The 18,135-nt window shown below is 37.7% G+C and overlaps 1 protein-coding gene across 2 annotated transcripts in view; it reads right to left on the reverse strand.

Moving 5' to 3' along the window:
• Positions 1-18,135, reverse strand: part of TRPC6 (transient receptor potential cation channel subfamily C member 6) — a 93,880-nt gene that overhangs the window by 22,273 nt on the left and 53,472 nt on the right. For both annotated transcript variants that reach the window (XM_026034960.1, XM_026034962.1), the window contains 2 exons: positions 9,889-10,663; positions 699-884 (listed from right to left, as the gene is read on the reverse strand). In XM_026034960.1, coding sequence (XP_025890745.1) covers positions 699-884; positions 9,889-10,663 — 961 coding nt within the window. The remainder of the gene's footprint in view (positions 1-698; positions 885-9,888; positions 10,664-18,135) is intronic.

Below are 18,135 nucleotides of genomic sequence, written 5' to 3' on the forward strand. Positions count from 1 at the left end.
ACTTTAGCTTATAAACTTGGTTTTCCAAATGTTTGTGTTGAAATGCTGTAGCTGCTGATTCAAGCTGCTTTTCTTCTTCCCATTATGAGGGCAATAAATATTGCTCACATCTAAATATTTAATATTTTGCACTGAGATATGAACAACTAGGTTCTGGTAAAAAAGCTGTAGCTCTTCCCAGACAAACTGGATCTGCATATCCTTTTAAGAATTCCAAATTCTTTTCCCTTTTTTTTCCTGGCAAAATATGAGTTGTTGTTTTGTTTTGTTTTGTTTTGTTTTGTTTTGTTTTGTTTTGTTTTGTTTTGTTTTGTTTCCTCCACTGTGTTTATCTGATCCATTCCATCGCTGGAGAAAGTTTTACCAAAGCTTTTGCTAGGAAAATGCCTTTGCTCTTCCATCTTTCAACTTTAAAAGTAGTTTAAAGTCGTAAATAATATGTGCAAATTATACATTTAACTACACATTTTCTCCAAGCCAGAGTTCCCATACTCACTGCGTACAGTACCCATCCTGCTTCCTGTTTATATTGCAAGTTATCTGGGGCAAGAGCTTTTTTGTTTGAAAACCACACTTTGCAGAAGGGTCAAAATGTTCACTCTGTGGCAGGGACTACTTAAACATAAATATTTAATAACAGTAGAGTATAACAACACCTCACTACTTTACATTTCTGTTTGATCAACAGACTGGCTTACTTTTTTTACTTCATACTTAATGGCGAGCTTTAAGCGGCTAAGACTGGGGCGGCCATGCTCTCCATTAATATGGTTCATCTCGACGTCCCCATTCAAAATTGCTTCCACTTCTTCTGTATTTCTGCACAAATCAAGGAGTCCAACTACAAAATCCTTGCATTGCATAGACAATTTCTTGTAATCATTCTGGAAAAAGTAAAGAAGGAAGAAAATGACTTGTTAAACTAACACAAGAGAAATAATTCAATATTTTAATTTCACATTTTTGAGCATASTCTTTTTTGCAACTAGTTAATCTTTTGTCTGGTAGACTAACAGCACTTTCCTTTCAGGCAGCTACTTATGGTTGGTCTTGATGATCTTGAAGGTCTTTTCCAATCATAATATTCTATGATTCTATGATTCCCTGAGTATTCACAAAGAGTAGAATTCATCTCACCTTGGTCACCTTGGGCATCTGCAGTGTCAAAATGTCCAACTGAGTTACTTCTCTAGACTAGAKTTATAGTCAAAAGTAACAGTTATTAAATAAGATTGTATAACATATTTTAACATTTACTCCAAGCTGAGATGAACTGAGATACTATTTCTATTCTAGTTTTCTGTTTTTTCACAGAAGTTTACATAATTATCTCAGATACAAAGAGTTACGCTGATATCTAGATATGCAGATATCTAGAACTTGACAAGATGAATATCTTATGGACAGCAAACTCTTTTTGCAAATTGCATAAATATATTTTCTTAGGCAATTAATTAGTCATGCAGATCTCCTCTGAACTCATTTTTCAACATCTACTGTAGCTTGCAAACATAAGAATTTATTGCTAATTTCCAGTAATAGAAACCAGTGCTAGAGCATGGAAACACCACATCTATAACTTCAAACCAATGTTCTCATACTCAGATATCTCATGACAGACTTTGCTGTGTTAGGCAAAAAGTTGCTTTGTGATCGCAGGTTCAGCAGCTTATTGCTTTTGCTATCAAGTGCTTTCTTCAGTCACTGCTTTCCAATAAGCATGTTCTTGGCTCCTAAAAAGTGAGTCACCCAACAGACTGAAAATACAAATTTATATAGTCAGTTAGTATTAGACAACTAGTAAATCCTCTCCTTTTTATTAGATCACATGACTGAAAGGTTATTAATTGGCAAATGACAAGACAAAGAAAGAGGAGATTGTGGTTATCATAACTCATAATTCGTTAACTAATCCTTACCTGAAGCTCTTGGGGTCATAAGATATTTATATGGATAGATAGATSGGTAGATATTGATAGATATAGATGTATATATAGTTGATATAGACATAGATACAGATTTAGACTGAGCATGGGTGGTGGACTASATTTTCAGAGGTCCCTTCCAACTTCAACCATTCTGTGATTCTGTGATACAGATATAAATACAAATACAAATATAAAGCTAAGCTACAGACTCAGACATATCCCAGGCCTAGATCTTTTGAGAGATTCACTCATGTATGTATCAACAAATTTTGATATTCTTATCATCTAAATTAATTTTAGTAAGTCCTAAAAAGACTTCTCCCCACACAAACCCCATTAAAAAAAAAAGAAAGAAAAGATGAAAAAAAAAGCTAAAAAAATCAACCCCCCATGACTGCTTATGTAGTGTCTAGGTTCCATTTCAAAGTAACTTTCTATGAATGTTTTTATTACAAGGACACATTTTCCCCTCATCTGGTCTGTTTTTCATAGCATTCTCCCATTTCCCAATCACACTCTTTTTTCAGCCTCTATTTTGACTCTTTCCTTCTTGTCACCCTGGACGACAAATCATTATTTTGAGTATACAGAATATCCTAATTTATTTGCTAAAGGGATGCATCATGTATGCTTGTACTTTATTAACCACAATAACACACAGTGCCAGATTATTACTCAAGCATATCAAAGGCTTGCATCTGAGATCTACATTTCACTCTTGGAAGAATTCAAACATTCACAGACAAATAGTTATACACACCACAGTATGTCTATGTTTTTAACCATTTTTTTTTTTTTTAGTTATGTAATATAAGCCAGATATCTCAGATTTATCATAAAAGTGCAAGGAACTTTAATGTAGTTTCAATACAGAGAAGATAACAAAAATCAAATACTAAAATGCATGATTTCATGTCAAGTGGCACATTTCATGCATGTGCAAAGCATTTTTCCTGTCTTCAGAATAATAACTATAGAACTMAACAAAATTCTGTCTCCTTGGCACTGCAGAAAGATTTTTTTTAGATTAATATATCATCTTCTGTTTGATTAGGGGTTGACCTGTTGGAGAGCAGCCCCACAGAGAGGAACGTCGGTGTCATGGTGGATGACAAGATGACCATGAGRCAGCAGTGTGCCCTGGTGGCCAAGAAGGCCAATGGGATCCTGGGGTGCATTAAGARGAGCATCTCCAGCAGGTCAAGAGAGGTGATCGTCCCCCTATACACAGCCCTGGTTAGGCCACATCTGGAGTACTGCGTCCAGTTCTGGGCTCCCCAGTACAAGAGGGATATAGAGCTGCTGGAGAGAGTCCAGCGCAGGGCTACCAGGATGATCAGGGGCCTGGAACATCTGCCCTAGGAGCAAAGGCTGAGGGAGCTGGGCCTGTTCAGCCTGGAGAAGAGAAGGCTGAGGGGGGACCTGATCAGCGTGTATAAATACCTCAAGGGAGGCAGTGAGGAGGAGGGGCTGGCCTCTTTTCAGTGGTGGCCAGCAATAGGACTAGAGGAAACGGCCACAAGCTGAGGCACCAAAAGTTCCACAGGAACTTAAGGAAACATTTCTTGACAGTGAGGGTGACAGAACCTTGGAACAGGCTGCCCAGAGAGGTTGTGGAGTCTCCTTCTCTGGAKATCTTTAAAACCCGCCTGGACGCAGCCCTGTGCCATGTGCTCTAGGTGACCCTGCGTGAGCAGGGGGGTTGGACTAGATGACCTCTGGAGGTCCCTTCCAACCTTAATCATTCTATGATTCTATGATTCTATGATTCTATGATTCTAGGATTTACACCTTTGTATTGGTAGATAAGGCGGTATATTTTATTTAATGTTCAGGCATTTTAATACTGAAATATTCTCCTCAAAATTAGGTAGCCATTTGAGACTTCCAGGCAAAGGAAACAGAGTTAAGTTTATATTCCTTTATAAATAGATAGTACTAACTAGGTTGATGTCTGATAAACATTAAACAAAAAAGAATCTTTTTTAAATACTTTGAGCAACAAAATAACTGGGTCTTCCTAAATAACTATTTTGTAATGTGTGTATATATATGTGTGTGTGTGTATGTATCTTCTGGTATGATATCTATACAAATATATATGCATACATGCACACTTATACACATAGCCTTTAGCATTATTTTCCATCTCTACTGACTGAAGCATGGAAAGGATGTTTAAAATAGTASGGCAGCAGACTATTTGACCATAGTGGTGTTTAATGCCTGTAGGTATTCTCAAATACAAAGTCAGACATGATAGTTTATTCCAGTGAAGAAAATATTCTTTTTCTAAGAGTTCTTCTTTTCACCAAACCAAGTACTGAATGGTCATTTTGAAAAACATTCACACACCTCTGCTCACATTTTGCAGAATGGTTCTATTGAATTTAGATTCACACAGTAGTGCAGCGTATTTTAGCACCTAGTAAACTCCTCTGCAAAACTTGCCAGTTCCCTCTCTCCATCTCAAGCACAGTAAAGGAGCCTCCCTCCAGCGCAGCAATCAGCAGCGCAAGYGGAGCTGACATCCCTTCAGGACAAGGGCTGGAGCAGAGGAGTCGTGGGCAGCACCACCGCCTGCAGCCACAGTCTTTATGTCACTCTCTATTTATTTATTGTTTTATTGTAAAGTCAATACATTTGCTGCAAGTTGTGGACTTATGAATTTAAAAAAGCATTCCTSAGGGACTGGATAAAGTAGTTTGCAATCAATAACTTTTCCAGGTGGTCTAATTTATCAGTTTGGAAGTACTGCGAAGAAACAGCCTATAATTCCACAAGCAAATATATCTGAGCTTTATTTTATGTATGTGACCAAGTTGGTCCAGAGCTCCTCAGAAGTACAGGGCAAAGGCAAGGATGAGAGGACAGTCCTGGCTGCTCCCACACTGCACAAGGAAAGTGACAATTTGGGCAAAGAGCTGCAGAGGGTGAAGAATCAGGGGCCAAGACACCAGTGACAGGGGTGGAGGTGGCAGCGGTACTTTATAAGAGATGATGGGAATAGTGGCAGCCTGTCTTGGTGTGCTGACCAAACCAGCAATCCCTTGGATCAASTAACTCTTCACCTTCCCCCGACCAAGTCAGCATAGGAGTGAACATGCAGTGAAGGAGGAGCAGTGTTCCAGATCCTGTTTTGCCTCTGGATAGGAAACGGCAGGACCAAAGACCAAATCAGAGGTACAGCTGGACTTGACCATCCTGAAGGTCTTTTCCAAACATAAYGATTCTATAGCAATGTAGGATTTTGCCAGGCTGGGCATAAAAGTTGAACTTAGGCATCTTAATATACAGATAGATATATTATTCCCTTTACAAATATCATCATATGCCTTTCATGCCTCAGTTTTTCATTGTTAAAATATAGCAATAACTTTTCTCTATGAGAGGCATGAATACACATGATGAAGGTTCAGCCCTGATTTCTGTAATGAGGGCTGTATGCAAAATGCAAACAAAAGGAAAAATAGACCTAGAGATGATAATCTGGACCATGCTTCTTGTCAGAAAAGTAAACTTGTAAGACTGTTTAGTATTAATTTAGAGCAAACAGTAACAAATCTACACTTACTTACCTTTTCCAACCCATCCCTTGACATAATAAAAGATTTATTGCCATGAGAGCTCCAAAGGGTGGGTTGGGCACACAGTTTAAATGAATTAAAATATTGATGCAAGCGCTTCATATAAAAATACGTTATACTTTATACTTTATATAATACTTTTATATAATGAATACTTTATATAATGAATGCATAAATTAAATGGCTTCCAGCAAATCTTGCAAACTTCAAAACACTTAGCTAAGATTGAATTAGTTGTTTGCTTACTACAGAAATACTTTTGCACTCTGCTTGATAAATCTGTCTAGTTACTCTCCCTTCATAACACCAATACCTGTGATCAAGTGCAATGCCATGTAGTAATGGGCGACACTGACACAGAATCTTGAAGAAAAGTGTTCTTTTTTTTTTCTCAGAGAATAGTGGTTTCTGTTGATTACAATACTTCATATCTCATATTTTCATGCTCAATTTTATTTCTAATTAATTGCTGGCATAAGATGGAGAAGTAGTATTTTGGATAGGCATAATTCAATCATAATTCAGCATCAAAATCTTTTCATTGACATTGAGAAAGACCCATGAATCTTCTGTATCACAGGTTGCTATTTGCACTCACTAGGAAGCTCCTTGAAATAATACTCTATCAAGACCATAAAACATGCTTATTTTAAAACAGTATATTGCCAGCAAATTTAGTCTTTGTATAAGCAAGGTTATACATACTTTAAATCGCTCAGGTAAACTCTAGATGGAGCTAAAGATTTACCATGTACCAACCAATCTCTGCACTAAAAATACACTTGCTTTGATTACACTAACACAYGTAACATGTTTTAACAAAAGACCCATATTTTTACACAGAGATAACATTCTCTGTATAATTGTACCAAATTCCAAGAAAAAAATAAGGGTAGCAAATTCCTAGATAAATTTCTGCAAGTCGAAATATTAGCTTGCAGGAGCCAAGACAAATCTGGACTCAGYAAAGGTCACTGTGACCATTTCCTGCTGCCTGTAAACACAACCTTTGCACTACCTGCATTGAATCTAAGCCAGTTGTTACTTCTCAGTCAAGTCYGCATCCTGTCTACACATTGTAAATGTTATCACCCATCGATAGTGTTAATGTTATCATTCATCAACGCATGTACTCCTTTCTTTAATACTTACCCAGAATCACAAAATTAYAGAATAACAGAATGGTTAAGCTTGGAAGGGACCTCTAAAGATCATTTAGTCCAACCCCCCTGCTCCAGCAGGGACACCTAAAGCATGTGGCACAGGGTCGCATCCAGGAGAGTTTTCAAGATTTCCAAAGGAGGAGTCTCCACAACTTCTCTGCATAGCCTGTTCCAGGGCTCTGTCACCCTCACAGTGAAGAAATTCTTCCTCATATGCAGATGAAACTTCTTGTGTTTTAGTTTATACCCATAATTCTTTATCCTGTCACTGACCATCACTGAGAAGAGTTTAGTCCCTTCCTCTTTACATTCTCCCCTCAGGTGTTTGTACATGTTGATCAGCTCCCCTCTCAATCTTCTTTTCTCCAGGCTAAACAGGCCCAACTCAGTCTTTCCTCATAAGATAGATGCTCCACACTCTTAATCATCTTTGTTGCCCCCCGCTGGACCCTCTCTAGAAGCTGAGCATCCCTGTTGTACAGGGCAGCCCACAACTGCATCCAGTACTCCAGGTGCGGCCTCACCAGAGCTGAGGAGGGAGATCCCCTCCCTCAACCTGCTGGCAACACTCCTCCTGATGCAGGCCAGGATCCCATTGGCCTTCTCGGCCACGAGGGTACACTGCTTACTCATGGTTAACTTGTCAACCAGAACTCCCAAATGTCTCTCCATGGAGCTACTTTCCAGCAGATCAACCCCTAATCTGGGCATATTCCGTCCCAGGTGCAGAACCCTCACATGCTTTCAGTACCTACAAAAATGTTCAAGTAAAACCCCTAGGTTGTCAGCTGCCTGCTYCTGAAGAAGTATTATGATGGAGACTTAAATTTCTGGCAATTTCTGTGTTGCCAGGTGCTCCTGTTCCTTGGTGTCAGGTTTGGTCTGCTCTAAGGAGCATATTTGTCCTCTAGTAGACCTTGCCTGTTTTATGCTCAATTATATGGGGCTGTTCAGTGTCTTGTCTAGTCTGCTATTTTTGATGGGTGACTGTCTCAAAACTTCTGTTGCAAGTCTTCATATATCACTATGCTAGTAGCAGAGTTTTTAAGATAGAGGTTTCTAGGATAGAAGGAAATAGAGATTTTAGAGAAGAAAATTGAGACAAAAGTCACATAGGGATGAGCAAGGTCATGCATCCTCATGGTAGATAAGTGTAGGCTAGAGAAGGCTGCTTTCTGAACCAGTCCATATTTTCTTGCATGTGTCTCATTTCCCATCTCTGTGACACCAAGGACGAATTACTTCTGCTTCCAGTTCATCTTTCCAATTGTGTACTGCAGCATACATTTGAAGGGTACTTCTTGCTGACATTTGCAGATGATGATTTTATTTACCCTTATCATAATCCTCACTTGTATGGCTCCAACTGTGGTAAAAGGAGTTATACAGCCACTAGAAATCAGACATAGCATTTAATTCAACATTGCAGTGAATTTAACAGGCTGCATTTATGAAGTATAAAACATGTTTTTCTGTTCTGTTCTAAATTTATTTCCCTTTAAGTTAATCAAGTCCCTTTGTTTGTATCTTCAGCAGCTGCTTAAAAGGAGGAAACAGAATATGTGGCATAAATACTCTTTTCTGAACTACACATACAAGCACAGAGGTCATAAGGATTTCTGTCAATGACTTCACTATCCAGACTGGAGCCTTAAGACTCGTTGAAGAGCAAGTTAGGGAACACTCCTACAAACTACACATACACAGGTCTATGGGACCTGATGGGACCTACGAATGTTGAAGGAACTGGACAATGATATTGTAAGGACACTCTTGAATATCTCTGAGGGTCATGGCAAGCAGAGGAGGTTCTGGAAGGAATTGGAAGACTTCAAATGTCTCTTCCATCTTCAGGCAGGGCAAGCAGGAGGATCTGGGGAACTTCAGCTTCAGCTTGATGTCTGAGAAAGTGATGGAGCAAGTAATCCTGGATACTATTTTCAGACACATGAAGAACTGAAAGATGATTGCGGATAAACAGCATGAATATATGAAGAAAAAAAATCATGTTTAACTAACCTGACAGCCTACTACAATGAAATGTCTGCCTTGGTGATGAGGAGAAAGCAGTAGCTACTGCTTACTTCAACTTCTGTAAAGCTTCTGGCACTGTGTGCCCAAGTTCCTCATAGACAAGCTGATGGACTACTGGCTAGATAAGTGATCAGTGATGTGGACTGAAAACTGTCTGAAATGCTGAGTTCAGAGAGTTGTGATCAGTAGCAGAAAGTTCTGCTGGATGCCAGTCACCTGTGATGCTCTTCAGGGGTGGAAACTGGGACAATACAGTTTTAACATCTTCATTAATGACCTGGATGATGGAACTTCAGCAAGTCTGCAGATCTGATAAACCTGGAAGAGGTGCCTGATAATACTGGATGGTTGTGTTCTTATTCAAGAGGACCTTGACGGACTTCAGAAATTCCTCAATAGGAAGGTTCCTATGAAGTTCAACAAAGAGAAACGCCAAGTTCTGCATTTGACACAAGTATAGGTGTCAACCGGGGACAACAGGTTGGAAAACAGCTTTGCAAAAGTCACAGGGGTAATGCTGGACAAAAACAAGTTGACCATGAACCAGCAAAGTGCCCTTGAGGYGAAGAAGACAAACGGTCTCCTGAGCTGCATTAGGAAAAACATTGCTAGGAGGTCGAGGCAGGTGACCCTTTGCCTCTCCTCTGCACTGATAAGACCACCTGGAGTGCTGTGTCCAGTGACAGGCTCACCAGTATAAGAGAGGGATGGACATGCTGGAGCAAATACTGCAAGGCTACAAAGATGATTAATGGATGGGATTATTTCTTTCATAAAAGAAAAAGCTCAGAGAGAGCTGGGACAGCCTTGAGAGAGAAGAAGGCTTTAAGGGGATTTTATCAATGTGTATAAAGATGGCTCTGCTGAGCCGTCTTCTCCCCTAGCTGCTCAGACTGAGTTTCAATAGCGATAGGATTGAAGTTCACATCCTGCCTCYTCCTCTATGTTGCCTGACAGGAAATGGAAAATGAGTTCACTGGCACCTTCTACCTATGCAGCATAAATTACAATCAGAACATAGCAATAAGAAATTCCCAGAGGTTTAAATCCTCCATTCATTAAGTAAATATACATTTACCCATATTATCTTGCTAATACTGTCCAGGGAACAAAAGAAAGAGCTTTAATTGAACTTTGCAACTCTGTGCCTGTCACAGCTGATACTCTTCTACTCACCTTAAATTCTTTTTCAATGTTGGCAAGCACTGCCAACTCATTGCTGAGTTCTAAGGCAGTCATTACTGGGTCCTCACTGGACAAAGACAGATAAGCAGGACTGGCAAGACCTTTGTAGGCATTGATTCTGGACCTAGAATGGCTGAAAGAGTCATGCTTTTGCTTCTGATTGCATTCACTGCACTTGCAGAAATAGTCATGTGGCCTATCGATTCGAGCCCCTTTCCTCAGCAGCGTGTGGACAATTTCATACTCATGGCAGTGAGCAGCCAGAATGATTGGTGTAACATCATGGGAAAATCGTGTTCCATCTTCATCATATGCATAGAAGTCATCATGTTGGAGCTCCGACTGGCTAGGACTTAAGGCAAGCCTCTTGCCTTCAGCAAATGCGGGGTGATTTAGGATGGCTTCTACTATCCGAACATAACCTTTGCTAATAGCCAAAAGCAAGGCATCCCCAACTCGAGASAGGTTCTCCTTCTTCAGCAGAAGCTCTGTGATCTCCAAGTGCTCATTCGCAACTGCCAGCTGCAAGGCGTTCTGTCCCATATAGTCCACACAATTTACATTGAGGGAGGTGCATTCTTCCAACATTTTACGGATCACTGGAATATTTCCATATTCTGCTGCATCCAAAAAGCGCTCCTCTTCAAGTGAAAGACTTGTTGAACGGTCATTAAACATATACGCAGGCCCTCTACTCGTCTGCCTCCTGCCCTTCTCCCGGAGAATGGTCTGTCGTCGCAGTGCTAGCCTGTTGTCATTGCCTCGGCTGTGTAGATATAAAGAAAATAAAGGAATTAACTTACGGTAGGCAAATATGCATGCATTTTAAATAATACTGACATGTAAAATAATTTATCTGCTGCACCTACTCTCCTGCAATAGGGAGACCAGAAAACCTGACTTTGCTGCATTTTGTAACCAGTAGTTACCTATATTTTATTTCAACAACAGAAAACAATTAAACCATTGATAAAGACTACACTTTTTTTCCTGCTGTGTACTACAGGTGAACTTCAGACCTCAAGTTTATTGTTTAAATACAAGTTCTAAACACAATAACTTGAATTCAGAATAAAATGAAACACAGGCAATGACTGCCTTAGGCCAAAGACAGCCAGCATCCACAGCATATAGCAGGGAGAATAGCTTAAATTCCCAGCTGGTAGGAGAACAGGTCTCAATGATCCCACACTATTGCAAGTGTCCTCAGGAGGCTCTTTAGCCCACCACCTCTTCAGGTGTGCATTTGGTCCTCCTGCATTTGGTGWATTTTGGTGCTGAGTCCCTGAGACAAACAAAAGCTCAGACTGAAGATAAGTCACAGTGTAAAAGAGTCAGCAGTCACCARTGGGGGATGATGGATGATGTGTAACAGGACACAAGAACATGGAAATTCCTTAAATTCACATCTGTTTCAGAAAAGCAGGCCAGATGATCTTGCTTGCTTTTATTACTTTTATTGCCAACATGACACCAACAATTATCTAAACTATGTTTTGGCTCATGCATCTCCTCTTCCCCTTCGTGATGTCTTTTGACATCTCAAGCTAAATTTTCAGTTACAGATTAAATCTATATCATAAAAGTATATTTCCTACAACTGTATGGCATTTGCTACTCTCAACTCCACTGCCCTTTTAATTATTACAGTTTGCAGCTTTGATATCTTATTAATCCTTCCACTAGTGGTTTGCTAAATTTTCACAGTTCTTGCTTTATGATATCTCTGAAATGGGAATGAGAATGTTTCTCCTACTGAACCCTCATTCACTTCTTATCTCACTGTTGTCTTGATTATTAAAACAAAACATGAACCACTTCAAATAAGTTGTTCATACTAAGTTTACTGAGAATAGCGGAAATGTCTGCAGTGTTTTTCAATGTAAAATGTGCTACATTCTTTTTAACAAGAAGAATATCTAATTCATCACTCAGTCRACTAAGATCCCAGAAATTCAATTGCAAATCATTTTTCTCCTAGAATTACTCTGCTACACTAGACAATATTCACTGTAACTTCATCTTTCTTCTTTTTGAATGGCTGCTTAATGATTCTTTACATACATATGCTCACATATATTTCAGTATTTTCAATATTTCCCACAAAATAACCAAAGGCAATATTTTATTCATTAAATAACATTTACTAATGATTATAAAATTAAACATTTAAATGACACACTCAGAAAAAAAATCCTTTGAATGTTTCCCTAAACATAAATGGCTTAGATATTCAGTGAAGTAAACCAATGGACAAAGATTTTTATCAGGTTTCATGGCTTCTTGAACCTTGCAGATCTTTGAAAAAGAGGAGCTGTGTAAAATTATAATATTTTGACAGAAAACCTTTATCTAGTTGACCATCCCCAACCCATTTTGTTCATCAGATTCTTTAAGGTTTCCTTATGAATAAATCAAAATAGAAAAAAAAAAATCTTCCTTTTATTTTTCCAGAAATGTTTCCGATCTACAAAGTCTTAGTGATCCCAGATGGAATTCTATATATATGAGATACATATCTTAAATCTTATTATAGTAAACAGAAATTTTCTCAAAATAATCCTGTAAAGAAAGATTCAGCTGAGGAATGTGTCTGGTGTGGAGTGAAAAAGTCCTCTTTAGTTCTTTTGACTGTGTTAATCTCTATTGATAATAAGAGACATCTGGGGTATGACTCAGGCAGTTAGCTCACTTGCATATTGCTATCCCTGCTCCTTTCCACATCAGGGTCAGCCATGAGGGCAGACCAGGTGGTTCAGGTCCTTAAAATATCCAAGACAGCACAGCCTCTCCAGGCAACCTGTGCCACTGCAGGAGTGTCCTCACACAGGAAAAAAAAAAAAAAAAAATCTCGATATATTTAGTCTCCACTTATTTCCATTTTTGCCTACTGTCTCTCATTCTCCTGCCACGAATTGGTGTGGATAACCTGTCAGTCACTGAGGATTTTGTCTCCTCTGTGACCTCCCTACAGCTACTGTATCTGAAAGTATCTGAAAAGCCATCTCTGTTCCAGGATGAACAAGCCCAGCTCTTCTAGTCTTTCCTCATGGAAAGACTAGTGTATATGCCTGTGTGTATAAATGCAAGTTACTAAGACATCAATATTAAAACATAGCATCACTGGAGACAACCTTAAACAAGTACAAGGAATAAAGTATAATTTGGTCAAAAACAGCACTTCCAGATGAATCATTAGAAACATTACAGTTGGAAAAGGATCTTTAAGAATATCAGGTCCAACTGTAAACCTTTCAACACCATGCCCAGTAAACCACATCCGTAAGTGCCTCATCTAAACATTTCTTGAACATCGCCAGGGATGATGACTCCCCTGTTCCACTGCTTCACTGCTCTTTCCGTATAGAAATTCTTCCCCAATGTCTAACCTGAACTTCCCCCRGGGCAACTTGAGGCTATTTCCTCTTGTTCTATCAGTAGTTATTCTGGAGAAGAGATTGACCTATGCCTCGCTACGACCTTCTTTCAGATATTTGTAGAGAATGATAAGGCCTCCCCTGAGCTTCCTCTCCTCCACACTAAATAACCCCAGCTCCCTCAGCCTCTCCTCATAAGGACTGTGCTCCAGCCCCTTCACCAGCTTCATTGTCCTTCTTTGGACACACTGCAGTGACTCCATGTCTTTCCTGCAGTSAGGGGCCCAAGACTGAACACAGTATTGGAAGTGCAGCCTCACCAGCACTGAGTATAGGGGACGATCACTTCCCTAGTCCTGATGGCTACGCTGTTCCTGAWACAAGCCAGGAGGCCTTGGCCTTCTTGGCCACCTGGGCACGCTGCTGGCTCCTGTTCAGACTGCTGTGTATCCACATCCCCAGATCCTTTTCTGCCCCACAGCTCTCCAGCCACCCTGCCCCAAGCCTGTAGGGCTGCATGGGGTTGTTGTGACCGAAGTGCAGAAATACAGGTTAGAAATTTGACTTTTAAAAGATTAAGAAGAATAGCTTTAATATCAGTATAGACAAATACAGCAAGCTCACAAGATGCTGCAATCAAACTAATCTAGAAAAAATCCAGAATACATATAGCAATATTAAAAAAAAAAGTTTTTTTTCTGAGCTCCAATTCTATGGTTCTTAAGATTTATATTTATTGCTAATCAAACCAGCTAGCTTTTAAAATAAAATTGCATTTTAAGCTAAACACTGTCCTGATGGCATTTTGTGTTATGTTTGACAGAAGAAGAGTTTCTTTAATAACCTTTAATATAAAAATTGCTRCAAAATACTGAATTACTCAACTTCTTATTACATTTACATGTAAATGTAACTGTGCTTGTATCATTCTTAATTGCTTTGATGTTACATAGTCAACAACTTATTTACTTCATTTTCCTACTTCTTTCGCAGTAGGAGATATAATATGGTATGAATTCAAGAGAGTTAGGCAGTCCACGGTACCACAGGATGAAAACATCCATCTCTGTCAGAGAAATCACCAAGCAATTTGACTCTTGATGTGAATAAAGTACTTATTTTTTTCAGATTATCAGTTGCTCAGTTTTGCATCAAACAAGTTAATTTCTATCAAATATAAGTACTACTTCAAAAACAGAATAAATGTTTTATTATACAAATTAAGTTTATTTCTTTCCTGTGTTTATCATGGTGTCAGAGAATTTACAACACAAGTGTAATAGTGTGTCAGGTTACAGAGCAGATAAGTCCCATATTATATGTTTATGATTCCAGTTAATGATCTTGAAGTAAAAATTCTATTATACTCTGGTCAGTTTTGAAACTATGTCACCACTTGCAGCATATTAACTCCTTACTTGTGAGTTTTGCAACTGACTCAACAGGCAGCAGAAGGAGATCAGGACTAAAGTTAAACAAGTGAATAGATTTTTAATCAATTTCTTACTTTTATTACAGTTAAATTTTTGAGAGATTAAAACTAACATAAACATATGCCAGCATATCCACTGCTATAAGTACCTTTTCCATGCATCTATTCACCCTCATGATGTTATTGCAATTTTTCTCTTGGTGGTCTCTGTAGTCTTTAAGGTGTTATGACAAATGCCTAATAAAAGTCATTGCAACATTTCTCACCATCAAAATCACCAGAGGATGCACATTCTCTATTCCCTGTATTGCTCTGATTCATTCTAAAGATCCAAAATCCAAAAAGGATGTATTAAAAAAACAAACAAAACAAAACAAAATAAACAAACAAAACACCCTTGTTCTGTCTAGTTGGTGTCATGGTCTTGTACTTACATCACTCACTGCTCATTCCTTCAGTTTCTCTGTGTTTGGTAACACTAAAGAATTTGATTCTGAATCAAATATTTTCAGGTAGGATTGCTCTGAAGAGTGCTCTATAAATCAAAATTTTATATTTGAAATATAAGCACTGAATAATACTGGAAAACTGCCAAGTTCTAAAGTTACATATACATACATAGCTTTAAAATTGAATTTAAAAAATCTCACATCCATTATACTTGCATCCATGTTCTTGCACTTTATTGATAAATAAAAATTGATATGATTATTTACAATAAAATCCTGAAATTATTTAACTCACATCATGTAAATAATACATTTTAATTGTGATTCAAATATTTAAGTCAAAGAATATCTTGATTTAAACWTTTAACTATAATATGGTTTGCTTTAAAGATTTTAATGCCTCTTTAAGMATCATTCATTCTCAGTGGTTGGCAATCATCAAACCTTATGGATAAATAAGGTCAAACACTTCTTTGACTTAACTGGTTTGACTTAACAAAACCACTTTTGACTTAAAAAACACTTTTGTTTTAATTTGTCTATTTTTCATAAAGACTACTGTATTTGTATTCCTTTGTAGGGGAAGATTAACATAAACTACTTAAAAAAAAGACTTAAGGTACTTGGAATACATTAGAGTCATCAAGMGGTTAGAGCAGTTCATCTGAAAAGTTTTGTAGAGTAAATGCTTASAATTTGAAGACATACACATAACAAGAAATTTTATTATTTAGTTTTGATTAATATTTTATGCTAGGCTTTGGATATATTAAAAGCTAGTCTCTCATAATTAAATTTTATCATAGTAAACTGATTTTTAGTTCCCCCTTGGCTTCTCTATTCCAGCTAAGGTATTCACTGAATTGCAGTAGCAGAATAATCTGAAATGCAGAAACAATTCCATACTGATGAATATTCCAAGCAAATTCCAGATCTAGATATTTAATCTTGAGTTAATACTTTCCTCAGAATCTGTAYATCAAGTACTTAGATTTAAATATTTATATTTAAGCTAATGTATTTGAATAGACAATAAATCCAGTGCATATCAATATCTTGCAATAATTTCTAAAACTCTTTGAAACAAAAGTTGTTCAATACATCAGTAGATCTTATTTAAATTAAAATTCAATATTGATAGATTAATTTAAAATGCATACCTGAAAATTAATTCAGTATAAAAGATGATTTTACTAGCATTGGATCCTAATATACTAAAAGTAGCGGAATATTTTGAATTTAACTGCATCAAGGCTATTGCCCGAGAGGCAAAGTTCAATTTAAACTGACAAACCAGCTTTTCACAAAGTGGTCAAAATTATAGTTCATCTTTCAACTTTCAAGCAATATAAACTTCCAAGTAAATCTCTATTCCACCAAAGCATTTGGAATGATTTACCAAAACAAAGAGTAATCACTGCCAGGAAAGAATACTCAGAATTAGCTTGTTTGTCCAGTCATATTTCTTCTTTTCTTGGCTGTATTTAGAAGAAAATGCTGAAATGGGAAATCAAGCCCATACATCTCTAGATGGCTCATCTTCTGGAGCAGAACTTATTACAGGCTGAAATAGAGTACTTTTGTCCTGCTTGCTGGAGTACAGCATGTCTCTGATGGACAGCTATAGGTTTTCAGTGTAATTCATTTCCAGTGAATTTTCCTTACATTCATGTATTTTATATGCATGAAATAAATTTCCTGTTTTGCCCATTTGCTATCATAGTTAATTAAAGTTAAGACTCTGATATTAAAACTGGTCTCGTAACAGAAGATTATAAGTAAGCTTAATTGTAACAGAGGAAGCAAATTATACTACTTTGTTATTTTGACTTAATTAGGTACATGCAGTAAATATTAATTCTGGAGTTTAAGGAGCATACGAGATGTGGCTACCTCCAAGAGCAGGAAGATGAGTGTGGTGATCCAGAATCTAATACTCTTATGTTCTTATCTTTATTTCACCATTATCTGAGGCTTGTTCATTCGACTTTTTATCACAAACATGCCCATGTTATCATCTACCAGCACCGATTCTGGCCATCTACTTCTTGATGCATTTTCATCCTTCTTGGGAAACACAATGAGAAACACTGTACCCTGGAGTCTCTCTATAGCCATACACACAAAAAAGTTTAACTTTTATATTAAACTCTTATAYTCAACTGTAATTGCTTGTGAGGCAACCTAGAAACTGAAAATAGGGACACTGTTCAGTTTTAACAGGAACATCATAGTTGTTGATAAGGAAACTTTTTGTGACTAATGGAATCACATTATCTGTACCTAGAAGAGCATCCTTCTGGTGGTGTAGCTATGCGCAAGCCTTACAGAAGTATTAACAATACGTTTTGCCAGAATGTAGGTATGAGTCCTTTCACACTAGTAAGCATGGGAGATAGATTGGCAGAAATCATGAGGTAACCCATAATTTTAGTTTCCAAAAATCCTGAATCAAGAAATAATATTTACATCTGGATTACAGGCCCTTTTTAATGAGGTAAAGTTACTGGAAGAGAACATGTTAAAAATAATGAAGAGGACAATGACAGTAGGGATTGGAGAATAAATCTTCAGAAATCCTTGACGGACTTAAAGGGCACAGAAAAGGTGATGAGTGAATATGACAGACCCTCTGTAATCTCTGTGAAAATAAATTCTAGATAGCTTGGTATTTGCCAAAATATTATTTTACACATAGTATTTCTCAAAATGGCACATATGTTTTAATTGAATGATAATGACAGCTGAAGTGGAACCTGGTTATAGATTTCTTCACATATGCTCAATTAAGATTCCTTCTCAACATTAGGATATATTATAAATGCTGAAAGCAACAGTATCAAAAGGTTTCTTGAATTTTGAAAACCCTCCTATCAGAGCTATGGTATAAAGGAAATACAACCGAAGCCAGCAAGTCAGGAGTAGCCAGCATGGATTCACCAAGGGGAAATCCTGCTTGACTAACCTGATCACCTTCTAC

This window comes from Nothoprocta perdicaria, unplaced genomic scaffold, assembly GCF_003342845.1.
Source record: "Nothoprocta perdicaria isolate Ctin4 unplaced genomic scaffold, notPer1 scaffold_153, whole genome shotgun sequence".
NCBI lineage: Eukaryota > Metazoa > Chordata > Aves > Tinamiformes > Tinamidae > Nothoprocta > Nothoprocta perdicaria.